The sequence below is a fragment of the Pinus tabuliformis genome, chromosome 2_1 (assembly GCF_031772625.1).
Source record: "Pinus tabuliformis cultivar Carrire ecotype Pingquan chromosome 2_1, CPIR1, whole genome shotgun sequence".
Classification (NCBI taxonomy): Eukaryota; Viridiplantae; Streptophyta; class Pinopsida; order Pinales; family Pinaceae; genus Pinus; species Pinus tabuliformis.
Window position 1 is genome coordinate 188,542,529 of NC_142299.1, and position 14,248 is coordinate 188,556,776.

The following is a 14,248-nucleotide window of genomic DNA, read 5'->3' on the forward strand; positions in this document are numbered from 1 at the left end:
TAACGTGACACCGCAACATATAATAGAAGATAATAGAGTTGCCGTTCTCTCTCACTCAAATTGATTAAATTGTTTCATAATATATATGAAAAATCTGAAAATTTAAAATCATCTGAATAAATTTCTGATTTTTTAAAAAAAGGTAAATTATGTATCTAATTTTAACTTGATTAATTGTCACTAAATATATTTTTATTAAAAATTAGCAGAAAAAATAATTTATTTTTTTTAAAAAGATTAATCATAATTATATTAATTTTAATTTGACCAATTGTTACCCAATATATTCTTTTATGAATTATTTAAAAAACTGAAAATAATTTAAAATAAGAAATATAAATTCCATTAGAAACCATTTCAAAAAAATCTGAAAATAATTATTTTAGCCTAATTTTTTTTATTAAGATTAATAATAAAATGGTCAAAAATGCTTTTGGCATAAATTAACTCACTATAATCATAAAATTTATTATAACACTTTTTTAAAGGAATTTTCTATTAAAATTACCAATAAAATAATCAAAATTAACTTTCACATAAATTAACCCACCATAATCTTAAAATGTATTATAACAATCTTTTCAACTGTGTTTAAAAAACAATGCGATTCAAAATTCATCACAATAAAACTTACCATCATCCATGTAAATTTTACCACATAAACCCAAATGGAAATCAGTTTTGAATATTTGTTTAATGTTTATTTGTGTAATCTCCAGTCACAAGGTATCTTTGAAGGAGTCTACATTTGTAGACACCTTGAAATCATTTCTCCGGTTGTAGTAGAGATTCTAATCACTTATTAAACATGCTATAGTCATTAGTTCTATCTATCAGAGTTTTATGATGTTTCTTACTGCAATGTAGCATCAGGTTGGTTTTGGATCCAATTAGGGTTAAATGAGGTCGGTTGGTTGGTTTGTTGGTTGATTGGTTTGTTTGTTTGTTTTTGTTTTTTTTATATAGCAAATAGCAAATAACATTTGGTTAGTTTTCAATCTTAATTTTATTAATTAAAATTTTAAATAAGGTTTCTAATTGTAATGTAATATCTAATTGGTCTTCATTGCAATGGAGCATCTAGATGGAGTTTTCAATCTGAGTTCTATCAATTACAATTTTAGATAATGTTTCTGACTGCAATGTAGCATCTAATTTTTCTGACTGCAATGTTTCTAGTTGGTTTTCAACTTAATGAGGCATCTGGTTGGTTTTCAATATCTTAGATAATGTTGATGACTGCAATGTAGCATCTAGTTGGTTTTCACTTTGATGACTGCAATGTAGCATCTAGTTGGTTTTCACTTTAATGAGGCATCTGGTTGGTTTTCAATATCTCCTTGCTTCACCTGTAGGTAACCTTTTTTTTGAGTGCTTGAACCTTATGGAAGGAATTAGTCAATCATGAAAGATAATCATTCTTCTTAATAGTTGTTCATTAAACCCTCCCAGCCTCAGCTCTATGCCATTCTTGATAAAAAGGATAAAGATATTATGATGTATGGACATAAACGGATTGAAAATATTGATTAAGGATATGATATCAGAAGTAAGTTAAAATATAATTATGATAGAAAGATGAAAGACAAAACATAACATGAACCACACATACACACATGTAAGCTTGGCAAAAAGGAAATTAGTATAAAAGATATTATCTATGACACATGAAGGCTATGATAATCTAACGAGAAAGTAACAAAGGATGTACAGACAATGATTCTCTTGGTAATGGCATCTGATTGAAACAGAAGAAACCCAATTCAAGAACTATAAAAAAGGCAGAATGCCACATGTCTTCAAGGTCAGACTTGATACTGTGAGGAAAGGAGGGTACTGCATTTGTATTGTTATTCAATTAATTTCGGGTACTGGTTTATAATTGCGCCGAAGGGAGAGCTTGCTTTCTGCAGAGGAGTCATCTGCTCCCACAACCACTTGACAACCATTTTAAAAGTAGATTGACCAGTCACAACCTCTTCAATACACAAACCATTGGAATCAATCAAACGCCCCACTCGCTCTTCTAATTCCTGACATTTGGATTTGACCAGTGCAGATTTGTGATCACCTCCTAAGTTATTGTTATGCATCAAGTAAGAGATTTCTTCCACATAAGCCCAGAAGCAAGAGTCCTGTGTGAACAATTTAGGCTGTGGCCATGGTAGAAGTTGGGTATTCTGTTCACTATCTTCCAACCATTTTTGAAGAATTTTGTAACGACGAGGCCTTCCATCGACCAGATAGTGTCCCGTACTGTCCTCGTGATTACCCAATCTATAATAATTTGCGATGTCCAGTGGCTCAACCAGTAGCCTGTAGTAAGTGCCCAGTCTTATCCACTCTTCCCTGCACTGGAAGTCATCCGGTAACTGGTGCTTGTAGATCAACTTCTCCACTGATGGGTTCACTGTGTCTTGCTCAACACTTACTAGCATCTGTTTGATTTCGTCCCAGTAGCCTGCAAGCTCCACCCTCTTGAGGTTGGCCTTGAAGTCTAGCTCACGTCGTTGCTTAAGTTTGAATGCCTCGTAATATCCGATGCCAAAGAGTAAGCATTGGCGACGATACTTTTCTAGTTCACTCAGGGCGCTTTTTATCTTTGCTTTTAATTCGTTCTCCAATCTGGATACGTTCTCCCTCTGCTGCTTCATAACTTCTCCGGCCTCTCTTAGGGAAAGTCTTGCTCGGCAATTCTGCACAAATGTTTTCCACCCGCTGTTATTCATCAATCAGTAAAGAATCCCCCACTCATTCTATGAACAAAAAATTATCTTTTCTACAAGAACTAGCAAATAGTTCGATCGGAAAGTGTTATTTTCGGTAGCATATGTTGCATATATGTTTAGTAGTAGTTAAACTTTCTTAGCTGGAATCTAATAATGTTAATTTTATTTAGCGTAAATCAGACAATATAATTTCATTTCATTTCATTTCTTGTTGTTTCAAATATATTTGGAATATATAAATAAACTTAATATCTTCAAAATTTTAAAAAAACATTCCAATTTTACCAATTAAATTTATGATTAAAATTTTTTATTAAATTTTAATAGAAATTAACTAGGAAAAAAAGCTGTCCTTTTATCTATTAACCAGACTATACCTATATATATATATATTCAAATATTAAAAAAATTGTTTTGTTCACCAAGAACATTTTTTTGGGATTTAGTCTCCAATGCCATCGGGAGAAGATTGGAAACCCTGGATTTAACTTAATGGCGAAATTATAGAATATAATGTAGAGGAGTGAGGGCTACTTTTTTGAGCTCATTCTTGTACGTCCCATATTGAAATTTTCCCAATTGAACAAAGATCTTAGTTTTTGTGATCTCCTCAACTTTCATAGGAATGGCTGATTGGAAAGTGGTGATGAAGAGTGATCGTAGTTTTTATAATCTCCTCAGCTTAAAAGCTACTGCATTTAATTTAAGTGCAAATTTTTAAATATTTTGGAAATATAATTTGAAATCATTTTTATTAAATTTGGTAAATAATTGAAATCTAGATTTAAAGTTAAAATAAAATATAATAAAAATTAAATTATTAATTTTTTTGGTAAAAATAAATAAATGGTTGATTAATTGTTAAGTAGTTATGTGTATATTTAGCTAAATTCTTTTGCTTTAATTTTAAGTGGGATCTATTTTGGGTTTTACTTCTAGTAATTATTTAGTACATTTTAAATTGTATAAAATTTCAATTTTTATTGTTCATTATCAGAATAGATTCATTTTCAGTACATGAGTTAACATGAGCTCAGAGATCAAATTTTTTCACTCGCAAATTTTTTTAGAGTGCAAAATACAATATGTTATTTTTCATTGTTTAAATTGTATTTTTGTTTTTTTTTTGAATTAGGCTTAGACAATATTAAAATAAAAAATAATTTACACTATCTTAATGGGATCAATTGTTAGATAACCATATATTAACTACTATATTTATAAGACCTTAATTCTACAATAACCCTGGGTAAATAGGAAGTGTAAAAATAAATTCAAATTGCAAATTGCAAATCTCACACATTTTTATCAATTTCAAAGAAAATTACTAAAACATATAAAACAAAAAATCCAAAACCTAAAACCATCACAATAAACCAATTGGTTTGTGTAGGGTTTAGTATCACAGATTTATATGTCAAGAAAGAAGTTTAAAATAAAAGTCACTCTCGAAAAAATTAAACTATTCCCAAAAAAACCCAAACTTAATAAGTCTAATTTAATCTTAACCCAATTAAAACAAATAATAATAATAATTATAACACTCTTCCTGAGCTAATCTTAACCCAATTAAAACCAATAATAATAATAATTAAAGCACATGATTGTCATGTCAATTAACCTTTAGTTCTTAGCCAAGTTGACACGTACGAAAGTGCGTCAGACACGCAGTTGACTTGGATAAACCTAAATACAAAAATGACTTTGATATCGGAATAAAAAATAGAATATATAAGTGAATTATAGGCAGGTAGACAACAGCAGTAGGTTGGGTCAAACACGCAATTGACTTTACACTTAGAAATGGAAGTGCAAGGATGCTCCTGATATTGGGTAAACGCGCAATTGAGTTGACTTTGGTGCTATTTTCTTTTGATATTGGGATAAAAATAGTGAAGTCATTTGTATATGAGTTGTTTACTGAGTTGATAATTTTTTTGATATCGGAAATAAGGCTGATTTTTTTTTAAAGAAATTTTATTGTTGTAGTGTTTATTTTTTATTGTTTTTAATGGATTCAGTACTATTAAAAATTTTAGGCATTCAAAATTTTGAAGTTTGACAGTTATATATTGGATTTTAAAAAAAATTGCCAGATTTTCTCAAAATCAAGTATAGATTTTTATTGTTTTCCAAACAACATTGTAACCGATTTAAACTACTTTATTAGTATATAAGTAAAAGGTACATTTGAATTTATTTCCATTACAAATTTTGAAATCAAATAATTGTTTTTGATGTATGTGTTTTGGTTGATTTATGTTTTTTTGATTGGATCACATGTTTATATATATATTTTTCAGAAAGAAAAAGCATTATATAGATTATATTGAGAGCATATAAGTTCAGATGATACAAAAAACAGCAAATAGAAGCTGTATGATCCAGATAGTAGAAATACCAGCAGTATTTGTGCCTGATATTTGGGATGCAAAACAGATAGCAAAAATGCCCAAAAAGAGTGACATGCATAGTGACATACATAGTGACAAATATAGAACGATACCATGCGGAAGCAGCACATACCAGATCTGTTTAGATAAGGGAATCTAAAACAGGGATATAACATGACATGATCAAATCACATAGAGGCAGAAGATGAAGGGGTCAGCAGCCAGGAATGGAGAAATCCTGAATGAGCCAAGAATGCCCATCTAGAGAAACCTTTATATATATGAAATTATATGGTGAAACATTGTAGATATGTTTATATATATATATATATGAAATTATATGGTGAAACATTGTAGATAATGATATGAAAGTGTATACTGACTTTCATTTCTTGGGAAATAAGTATAGCTTATTGATTAATTTATTTTAAAATCTATTTTTTTTTATTTAATAATTTATGATCTAAAGACTTATCAGATATGTCAAAGGTTCAAGTTTGATGGGAAAGATTGAGGATGAAATTTTTGAAAAATTAACTATACAACAATGTGCAATGTTAATTAATAAGTCGCATTAATTTATGATTTTGAAAATGGTTTTCAAAATTTATTAGACTGGGTCTATTGCATACCCTATATTATGCATCATATAGGAAAAGTTCTTAAAACTCTCTTGTGCAGTATGTCAGTTCCTACTCAAAAAATCACCAACAGATTCTTACAATCTCAAAACAAGGAGAGGTAAATGTGTGACTGAAACATTATGGTGCAAGAAGATACAGAAATTGAATGACAGCAGGCTTACCTGAATTCCAAGACCAAGAGCGTCCAGTTGTTTTACGATCCTCTGGTCTTCATAAACTGACCCTGCGGCTGAGAAAGGAAGATCTGAAAGCTCGTCCAACTTCACTATGTTTTGCAGGGCATTGGGTAAGATATGGCTATAGCTAACGTGCTCTAAGATGAAGTCCCCCAAGTTAGCATCTGATGTTTGAAGCCCATAATAGAGGATGGGCAACACAGCAAAATGATTATCTATCCAAATCCCACCACTCCGGGAGCAGAATACATAACGCCCAAATGGCCTATAGGGGCTCAGTTTCATCAGCTGCTTTACAACAAATATCAAGAGGTTGTTCGGACTCATATTGGCTGCGAGAATGTAATTCACGATGGCCGAGCAATCCTGAACGACTGTGCTCACAAACTTATCAATACCCTCTATGTTTAGAGGGAGGGCTTCTTTCATAGGTGTTTTGGTAGAATCCATGAAACTTTTTACAGTCTGCATGGATCTGTTCCAATAGGGTAACAGTGCCTCCAACGGCTCATACACGTACATGGAAGGGGACAACAAGATTCGAGAGAAGACATCACACCCTAAAACCACATGACAGAACTGGTCCGCCCATCTCTTCCGACGAACTGCTTGTGCGAGAATTTCATCGCCAACCAAAGGGAAGCCGAATGTTATGCAGAAAACAGATTTAGGGTTGCCGTGCTTCCGATGCTTATTCAACATCCATAGAGTAACCAACGTAGCAATGGCCCCTCCCATGGAATGACCGGTGAATACCATAGTCTTCCCCTTTTCATAATCCAGACAGGCCTGCAACAACAATCAAAATTTCTATGTATAAATTCCAAATGCAACTGAAAATTATTTTAAGAACCTCGCTGTTTTGGGCGGGGCAAAAATCCGTGTGAGCCTGTTTATATGTAACTGTGGATTAAATTTGCAAAGATCCACACAGGCTTTTTGTGGTATACAGAGAATTGTCAATTGGGTTTTTGATATTTTTTTAGTATAGAGTCGATTCCAACCATTATCACTATAATTTTAGATGTTGATATATATTCTTTATATTAACTCAAATATATATAAAAAATCTTATTTTACACCTAGTAATAATGTGAAACAATGTTTGCCTGTATTTTCTGCGTCTGAAATAAATGAGGTACTCCCTAATTCAGGTGTGGGAGATCCCATTTTGCACCTTGCTTCTGTGGAGTCAGTGACTAATTCAAAGGAATAGAGAAAGAATGAAATCATAAGAACCTCTTTTAACACTCGAATTGTTAGAAATATAGAGTAATTGATACGAAAAAATTTCAGAATGGGATAGTAAGAACCTCTTCTTGAATGCTTGAATTGTTGGAAATATAAAGAAATTGGTTGAGAGAACCCTGATGGACTAAAGCTGGCTGGTTGTTCACATCTTTCAGACAGTCCAGAAAACCAGTACCATGAATTTGACATTCTCCATATTTGGTTGCTTTGGATGCGAAGAGATGGGGATCAAGAGAGCCACGGAAAGCGAAGACAGAAGTTTTTCCCAAATCAGTCCTCACATAGGAAGGATCATCACGGACTTCACTGATGTAAACATTGCAAGATAATTTGCAGGCAGCCAACAATATGTTCTCTGAGAAAAAGCTCTCTGATTTGCCCATTGACCTGACATTACACACAATTCAAGAAGCCACGGTGGTTGTCAGCAAAATAATATTGTGTTATGTTTCTGCAACAAAATCTGAACAGAAATTAATATATTCTGTAAATGAGTATTTTAACTAACTATCTGTGAAATTGCAGACCTTGCAAATAAATCCTTGGAATGCCGCCTCCAAATACACGCTTCAAGGGTTCGCTTCGGGTCTTTCAGGGCACGAGAATAGATGGCGGCTCCATTATTAGGGTGAAGAAAGTCCATAGAAATTCGCACTCGACTGTGACCTTTGGGGCACGCGGAGCTACACGCTAAACAGTGTGATTGGCAGACAGTACATCGTGCAGATGGTAAAACAGTGGAATTAATCAAAACTCAATCCAAGATGGAATAATGTGGAATATAGTTCGAGAGTGGGCCTAGCCGTTAAAAACTTGTTTTGTTTTTTAAAGTTATATGTGGTAGATTAGGTATGTCTTCCATAGTTTTAGTCAAATTGCTATTGGAAAATGGGTCCCTTTGGTCTTATAAACCAGATTTTGTGTACACTAATTTGGTATCTCAATTATATTATTATTATTATTATTATTTATATTTGATTTATCTTAAAAATATAATATAATATATATTTGATTTATTTTAAAAATATAATATAATATATATTATATAGTTTGAATAAGCTTAATAGTTAAAAGTATGTGTTTTCTTTTAAGAGGTTACAAAAATTAAAGAAATATAATATGTATATCTTCATAAATTTAACAGTTAAAAAATAAATCCTTGTCTCATAAACAAGAAAATTTTATACACCAATTTAATATCTAACTTAAATATAACTTTAAAATTAAATAATAATAATAATTATTTCAACATTTTTAAATATTCACAAATATCACTCCTATTAAATCTAAATTAAAAAAATAAAAAAATAAGAGATATTAGAATATCTAATAATGGCTTCTCGCAATAGGTATTCCCGTTTAAGTGGAGTGGTATATGTCAAAGCCTTTTTTATTTTAAAAATTAATTAATCTTACGGTCGCTCCGAGTCGTCGTCTATTAAAAAAGTTGCCATACTTATTAACTAGGGATTTTGAATTAAATATAGTGTGACCGTAGCATAGTAATTAAATTAAATATTTGAAACTTATCTTAAAAAATGATCGTAATATATTTAATTTAATTAAATTAAATATTTGAAATTTATCTTAAAAAAATATTTTATTTTAATATTGTTTTTAGTAAGATATATTAAAGGAATTGTCTATAACGTGACTTTTTGAAAGCCTTTTCGGCGGGTTTTTCCCGTCGAAATCCGGCAGGAATTTATTGGAATCGCAAGTTTGATAGCTAGTTTCTGCACAATGAAAGCGTCCCAGGGGTTTTCCAGGGTGCTGAATCCAAATATGAGTTAAAAAACCATTTTAACTGCAACAAATCAAGATTTAACCTGAATTTCTTCCGCCGGATTCCGTCACCGGAATCTCCAAAAAGTCGCATTATAGACAACTCCTATATTAAATTTCTTTTTTAGGAAAAAAATTTAAATTAAATATATCAAATTAATAGAATAAATTATTATTACTATTATTTTTAAAAAAACAAATAACATCATATATACCATTATATAAAATTAAATATATAAAATTAGATTTTGGTTTAACACAAATTGTTTTATACAATTAAATTAACTTATTAAAAACTCAAATTATTAACTAATTAATTAATTATAATATACTATATATCATCAAATTAATTTATTTTTAATATATATTTTTTAAATATTAAAAAATAAATTCAAAATTTAAATTATCATCTTATTATATTCTTATTTAATCAAAATGATAACAAAAGTAATCATGGTTTATATATATATATATATATGAGATATATTATAATTAAAATGATGATGGTTAATATTTATTAAGATTTATATTGTTTATCAAATTTTAAGAAGGTAAGAGATTACTCAAAATTATTTAGCATTTTATTTTTACGCTGAATAGTCTTAAGATAAGCACTCCAAGATCACTATAGTTTTTTCCAATTAAAAGGCGAAGAAGACTAGTTGTGTAACAAATATTTTAAAAATTAGATGACTAGTTTTGTAACACATATTTTACATTAAAATAAAATGGAAAATATAAGAGAAAGTGATTTTAATATTCAACCCTCTTAGTGTCACAAACAGGGTTGCGGGGGAGTGCGCCCCCCCCCAAATGTTCCCACTCCCAATTCGCACTCCAAGCGGGAGTTAGTCGGGAGAGCACTCTCGGCAAAAAAAAAGATCAATGTTTTTGCCAGAGTGTTTAGGGGAGCGGTCGGGAGAGTTCGCTCCTTGATCGCTCCCGTATGCTCTGAGAGCGTTTTTTCAGAGGAGGGAGCGGTCGGGGAGCAATCGCCCCCCTCTGAAAAACGCTCACATTCCCCGGTGACGAAAAAAAGACTGCGTGGCTGAGAGGGAGGGCGACGGCCGACGACAAAGAGGAGAGAGGAAAGGGAGGGAAAGGGGAAGGGGGAGGGATAAATAGACCCTCCCCCTTCCCATTATTCACTTCATCCACTGAGAGCAAGAGAGTTTGGAGCTTGGATATAGGAGCTTGGTGAGAGAGGAGTTTGGAGGAGCTTGAGGAGCTTGCAAGGGGAGATTAGAGACTAGGATTGAAGGCCAAAGAGGTAGGATCTACACTCTAATCTATCAATTTTTTTTTTTCTATGTTCATTGTTAAATAAATAGATAAATGTTTTCTCTATTTCCCATTCCCATTCCTCCATTTCTTTGTAGATTCAAAACTTTAAATTTCAAACATCATGATTATATGGCTTGACATTTTCTTCTTCTTGGTTCATTTTTTGGTTATTATGGTGTTGGAGAGTAGAAGAAGGAGGGTTGATCATGAAGAAGAGGATGAAGAAGTGGGTTATATTGGATTTGATCAAAACCCTAGAGAGGAGTACCTTGGTGAGGAGGAAGAGAGTGAACATGGTTCAGCCCAAAAAACTAAACAAGACCAAACCCCATTGTGGAAATATGTTTCTAGGCTTGAAGGAGGGAAAGTGAAGAAGAATGACAAAGCCATATAACCATATGCACAACAAGTTAACACACAAAAATTAAACTGGCAGAAAAGGCAGAAAGCCATCATGTGGTCTATCATGCTCATGTAATTCTCTCTTATTCAAATAATTTAATAATACATTTAAATGCATGAGCAAGTGGTCTTAAGATAGTGTGTCTATCTTAGACTCACTTGGTTGAGACAATTTCTCAACTTACACACTAATTTAGGAGAGCTAGTTGGAGAGAATCTCTCATCCAAACTAGAATCCTTGGTTTGTGGAATTATCATGATTTAATTTAATAATTGGATTTATTATTGATTTTTAAGAGAGTGCGGCTAACATTCCCCCCTTCAATGATAAATCCAAAACGAACAATGAACCATCTTCCAAGTTCTCAAGTTGATCCTCAAAAAACATTTGCCTGAAAATCCGCCAAAGCTGGATGCTGAAAAAAACAAATCTGAAGAGAACATGAATCAGCTGCATGTCTGATTCATCTCTGAATGTCACTTGAAAACTCCATCACGTGCCAAGCTGCAAAAGGATCCAACTGTCCTTTGCTTGAAAACAATATCCGGTGTCCACTGACACCATTTGATGACCACCCCTTGGCATTTTTGCTGATGATGATCACCCACTGGCTAATGAAGATGCCCACTGGCTGCTTCGTTGATGTTGTCGAGACTTTCAATCTGACAACCACTTGTCAATTTCATTGACATTTTCCCCCCTTTGTCAGCTGAAAGGAGAGGCAATCTTCTCCAAAATATATCTGAAATCCCCCCTTGTAGGTGGAGGAGTATTTCACTGGTGTACTCCCCCATTCAACTACACGAGAGTACCATATTCATTTCACTGTTGGCTGCAATATGTGTGAGTGAATCCATTGTAAAACTTGTACAATCTTCTAGTTATGGATGACCATTCCCAGGGATCAATCCATGAATAATTTATCTTCAATCTGGCTGACTGTCGTTGGTTGCAGCATTTCTCTGATGAATGATTTGACTTGCCACAATGGTGACAAGGATGGAGATCAAAACACTGATCTTCCAGATGACTGGTTCTTTGACAATGAAGGCATATTGGTTTGACTACAACTTCAGTTTGTGCACATGTCTGTCTGTCTGCAACTTTCTCATGGCTTGTTGATTGTATTTGATCAAGAAACCTTGCACTGATGAACTTGATCGGCTTAGAATAATCGGGGATATGCAAGTTGTTTTCATCTTTGTCATATCCTAATCCTCATCGATTTCGATTACTTTGAATTTCTTCCCATGGCTTGATGATGGGTTTGGAAGAAAGTTGAACTGGAACAACTTCAACACTTGAAGCTGGTTGGATGAATGAAGTCGAATGAAAAGCTGTCTCTAGACTGATCAAAGACTTGGAAGCAACACGCTTCTCTTGCAACTCATTCTTTGTAGTTGAGACTCTAGTTGAAGAAACTCAATCATTTCATGTGCATGTTGAAGATGCACTTGAATATCAACAAGAGTTGTTTTTCTGATTTGTACCATACCTTCATTAGTTGAGAGGATCAAATTGTTAAGAATCTTTAACAAATGAATGCTTGTTGCCATGTGAACTTGTTGAAACTAACACTTGCTTACTTTTAATACTTGCTAGATTTGTAGAACTCGCTCGCTTGATGTTTGAATGATTGTTGCACACTCGCTTGAACTTGTTTTAACAATTGATTGTTTGAACTCACACTTGCTTGCTTTCACGCTCGCTTGATGCTTGCTTCAATCATTTTTAGGCTCACTTGAGGTTGAGAGATTTGCACTTGCTTGAACTTACACTCTTGATCGATCAAAAGAAGGGTGTTAAATACGACTGAAAATGCACCCAAGAGAAATGCTTACAATGATTTGAATTACTCAGTTAAAAAATAATGGATTCACTTGGTTTAATTGATTCCCTATCAATTCAAAGTGTGGGTGTTGGTTTCAACCGAGAATGCACCCTTACAATTCAACTCAATTTGTCTTTGATTACAAGACAACTTACAAATTATGATTTTCAAGTTACAGTTCGGTATTTTATTAAAAAAAAAAAATGGTGCAACTGCAATTGCCAAAAAATTGTTGTTGAATGGCTGCAAAAATTGTTGATGGAGATGGCAGCTTGATTGGATGTTGATGTAGATATGTCGTCTTGGCTTGAAATGCTTGATTTTTGTAGCGTCCTTAACTTGATTACATAATGGGAAATGTGCCTGCTTGGAAGATCATCTTATCAAGTTGATGATGTGACGCTTTGTGCTTATGAACTTTGATTATGGCAGCTTTGATTTCAGGAGCTTGATTGATGACTTGTATATGTAAACTTTCTTATGTGCACGTAGTTGTTTTGTTTAAGCATAATAAAGAGAGTGTTTTACAAATTCGACTCAAATCATGCAAGTTCATTCATGACACAGAGTGTACCTATGATCCCCTTATTCAATTTCGGGCGGATCTAGGACACAATCACCACAAAAAGATATGTTTTTATTAACCTTGAATATACATCATCATGACAATGTCTTCAGTGAGGCGTCTCAAGCACAAACTGAGAACTCCTTGGCATCAAATTGTCTTCAAAAACTGACTCTAAAACAATGATAATGCCAAGCTCTAGCGTCAAAGTTAACTTTAATATTTGTTTTACCTCTCTTCAAAATTACTTTATTTCTCCAAAACACAAAATCAATACGCCTTATGAACTAATACTCTTTCTTATCCCACTCCTTATATCTCCCAAAATTATCCACCACTTATCACTCCAAAAACAAATACAAATTAAAAATATCCCACTCCTTATATCTCCCAAAATTATCCACCACTTATCACTCCAAAAAAAATTTACAAATTAAAAAGCTCACATTATCACTCCATTACAAAAGACCCCTCTATTTTTAAATGCCACTTTAAAATAAAAAACATACATAATAAAGCAATTCTGACTAAACCAGAGTTTATAATGCTAATAACTCTCCTAAGTCCGCACATCAAAACTTCAACAACAATTCTTGCAGATTGCGGCAGTGGGTGGCCAAAGACTGGAGAGCAAGGGTAATGTCGACGGAACGCTGTTAGGTCCCTATAATATTAGTGATCCCCCCATTACTATTGTCGTTGTATCCCTTATTGTTATTATTGTGCCCCTATTGTCCCCATATTATTATTATTGTGCCCCATAGAATCCCTCTATTGTTATTTTTGTGCCTTTAAATTCTTATTGTTAGGTCGGCTTGATTATATTATTACCCTGTAGACTCCTATATATAGAAAGGAGGTTTTGTCATTTCAATAATCTAAGAATTGTTCATTTGTGTAATGTAAAGGAGGTTGTTCCCTTGAAGAGGCTTATTTCTAAGTTGTTTATCTATATTTTCTATCTTTTTGTGAGCTGTTTTCATAACATTGGGTATCAGAGCTTTGGATTCTAGGGTTTCGCTGCTCCAAACAGGCCATCGTGCCATTTTCGCTATAACTTTTTTCTGCAATGTTTCAGACGCTAAAAAAAAAAAACCCATCTGGGCCGAAATAGTTCTAAACTTCAGGTCCAAATTTTAGAGCTTTTCTCGCTATATTTGTGGAGATATGATCTGAGAAAGTTGCAT

At 33.0% G+C, this 14,248-nt stretch overlaps 1 protein-coding gene across 1 annotated transcript; it reads right to left on the reverse strand.

The window, feature by feature from the left end:
* Positions 1-1,638: 1,638 nt before the first annotated feature.
* On the reverse strand, positions 1,639-7,873 carry LOC149199366 (protein EDS1B-like). The gene is made up of 4 exons (XM_089402413.1): positions 7,721-7,873; positions 7,256-7,580; positions 5,928-6,731; positions 1,639-2,696 (listed from the first exon to the last, which is right to left on the reverse strand). Exons 1-4 carry the CDS (start codon positions 7,834-7,836, stop codon positions 1,851-1,853), a joined length of 2,091 nt encoding a protein of 696 aa, XP_089258539.1. The 5' UTR covers positions 7,837-7,873; the 3' UTR covers positions 1,639-1,850.
* Positions 7,874-14,248: the final 6,375 nt, after the last annotated feature.

What these genes read in the sequence shown, in the direction of transcription:
- LOC149199366 (XM_089402413.1), bottom strand. Translation starts at nt 7,836, where the DNA reads ATGGACTTTCTTCACCCTAATAATGGAGCCGCCATCTATTCTCGTGCC. An exon ending in TCCAAGGATTTATTTGCAAG is followed by an intron (nt 7,581 to 7,720) that starts GTCTGCAATTTC and finishes GTGTAATGTCAG; the next exon opens with GTCAATGGGCAAATCAGAGA. An exon ending in ATTCAAGCATTCAAGAAGAG is followed by an intron (nt 6,732 to 7,255) that starts GTTCTTACTATC and finishes TTGTTGTTGCAG; the next exon opens with GCCTGTCTGGATTATGAAAA.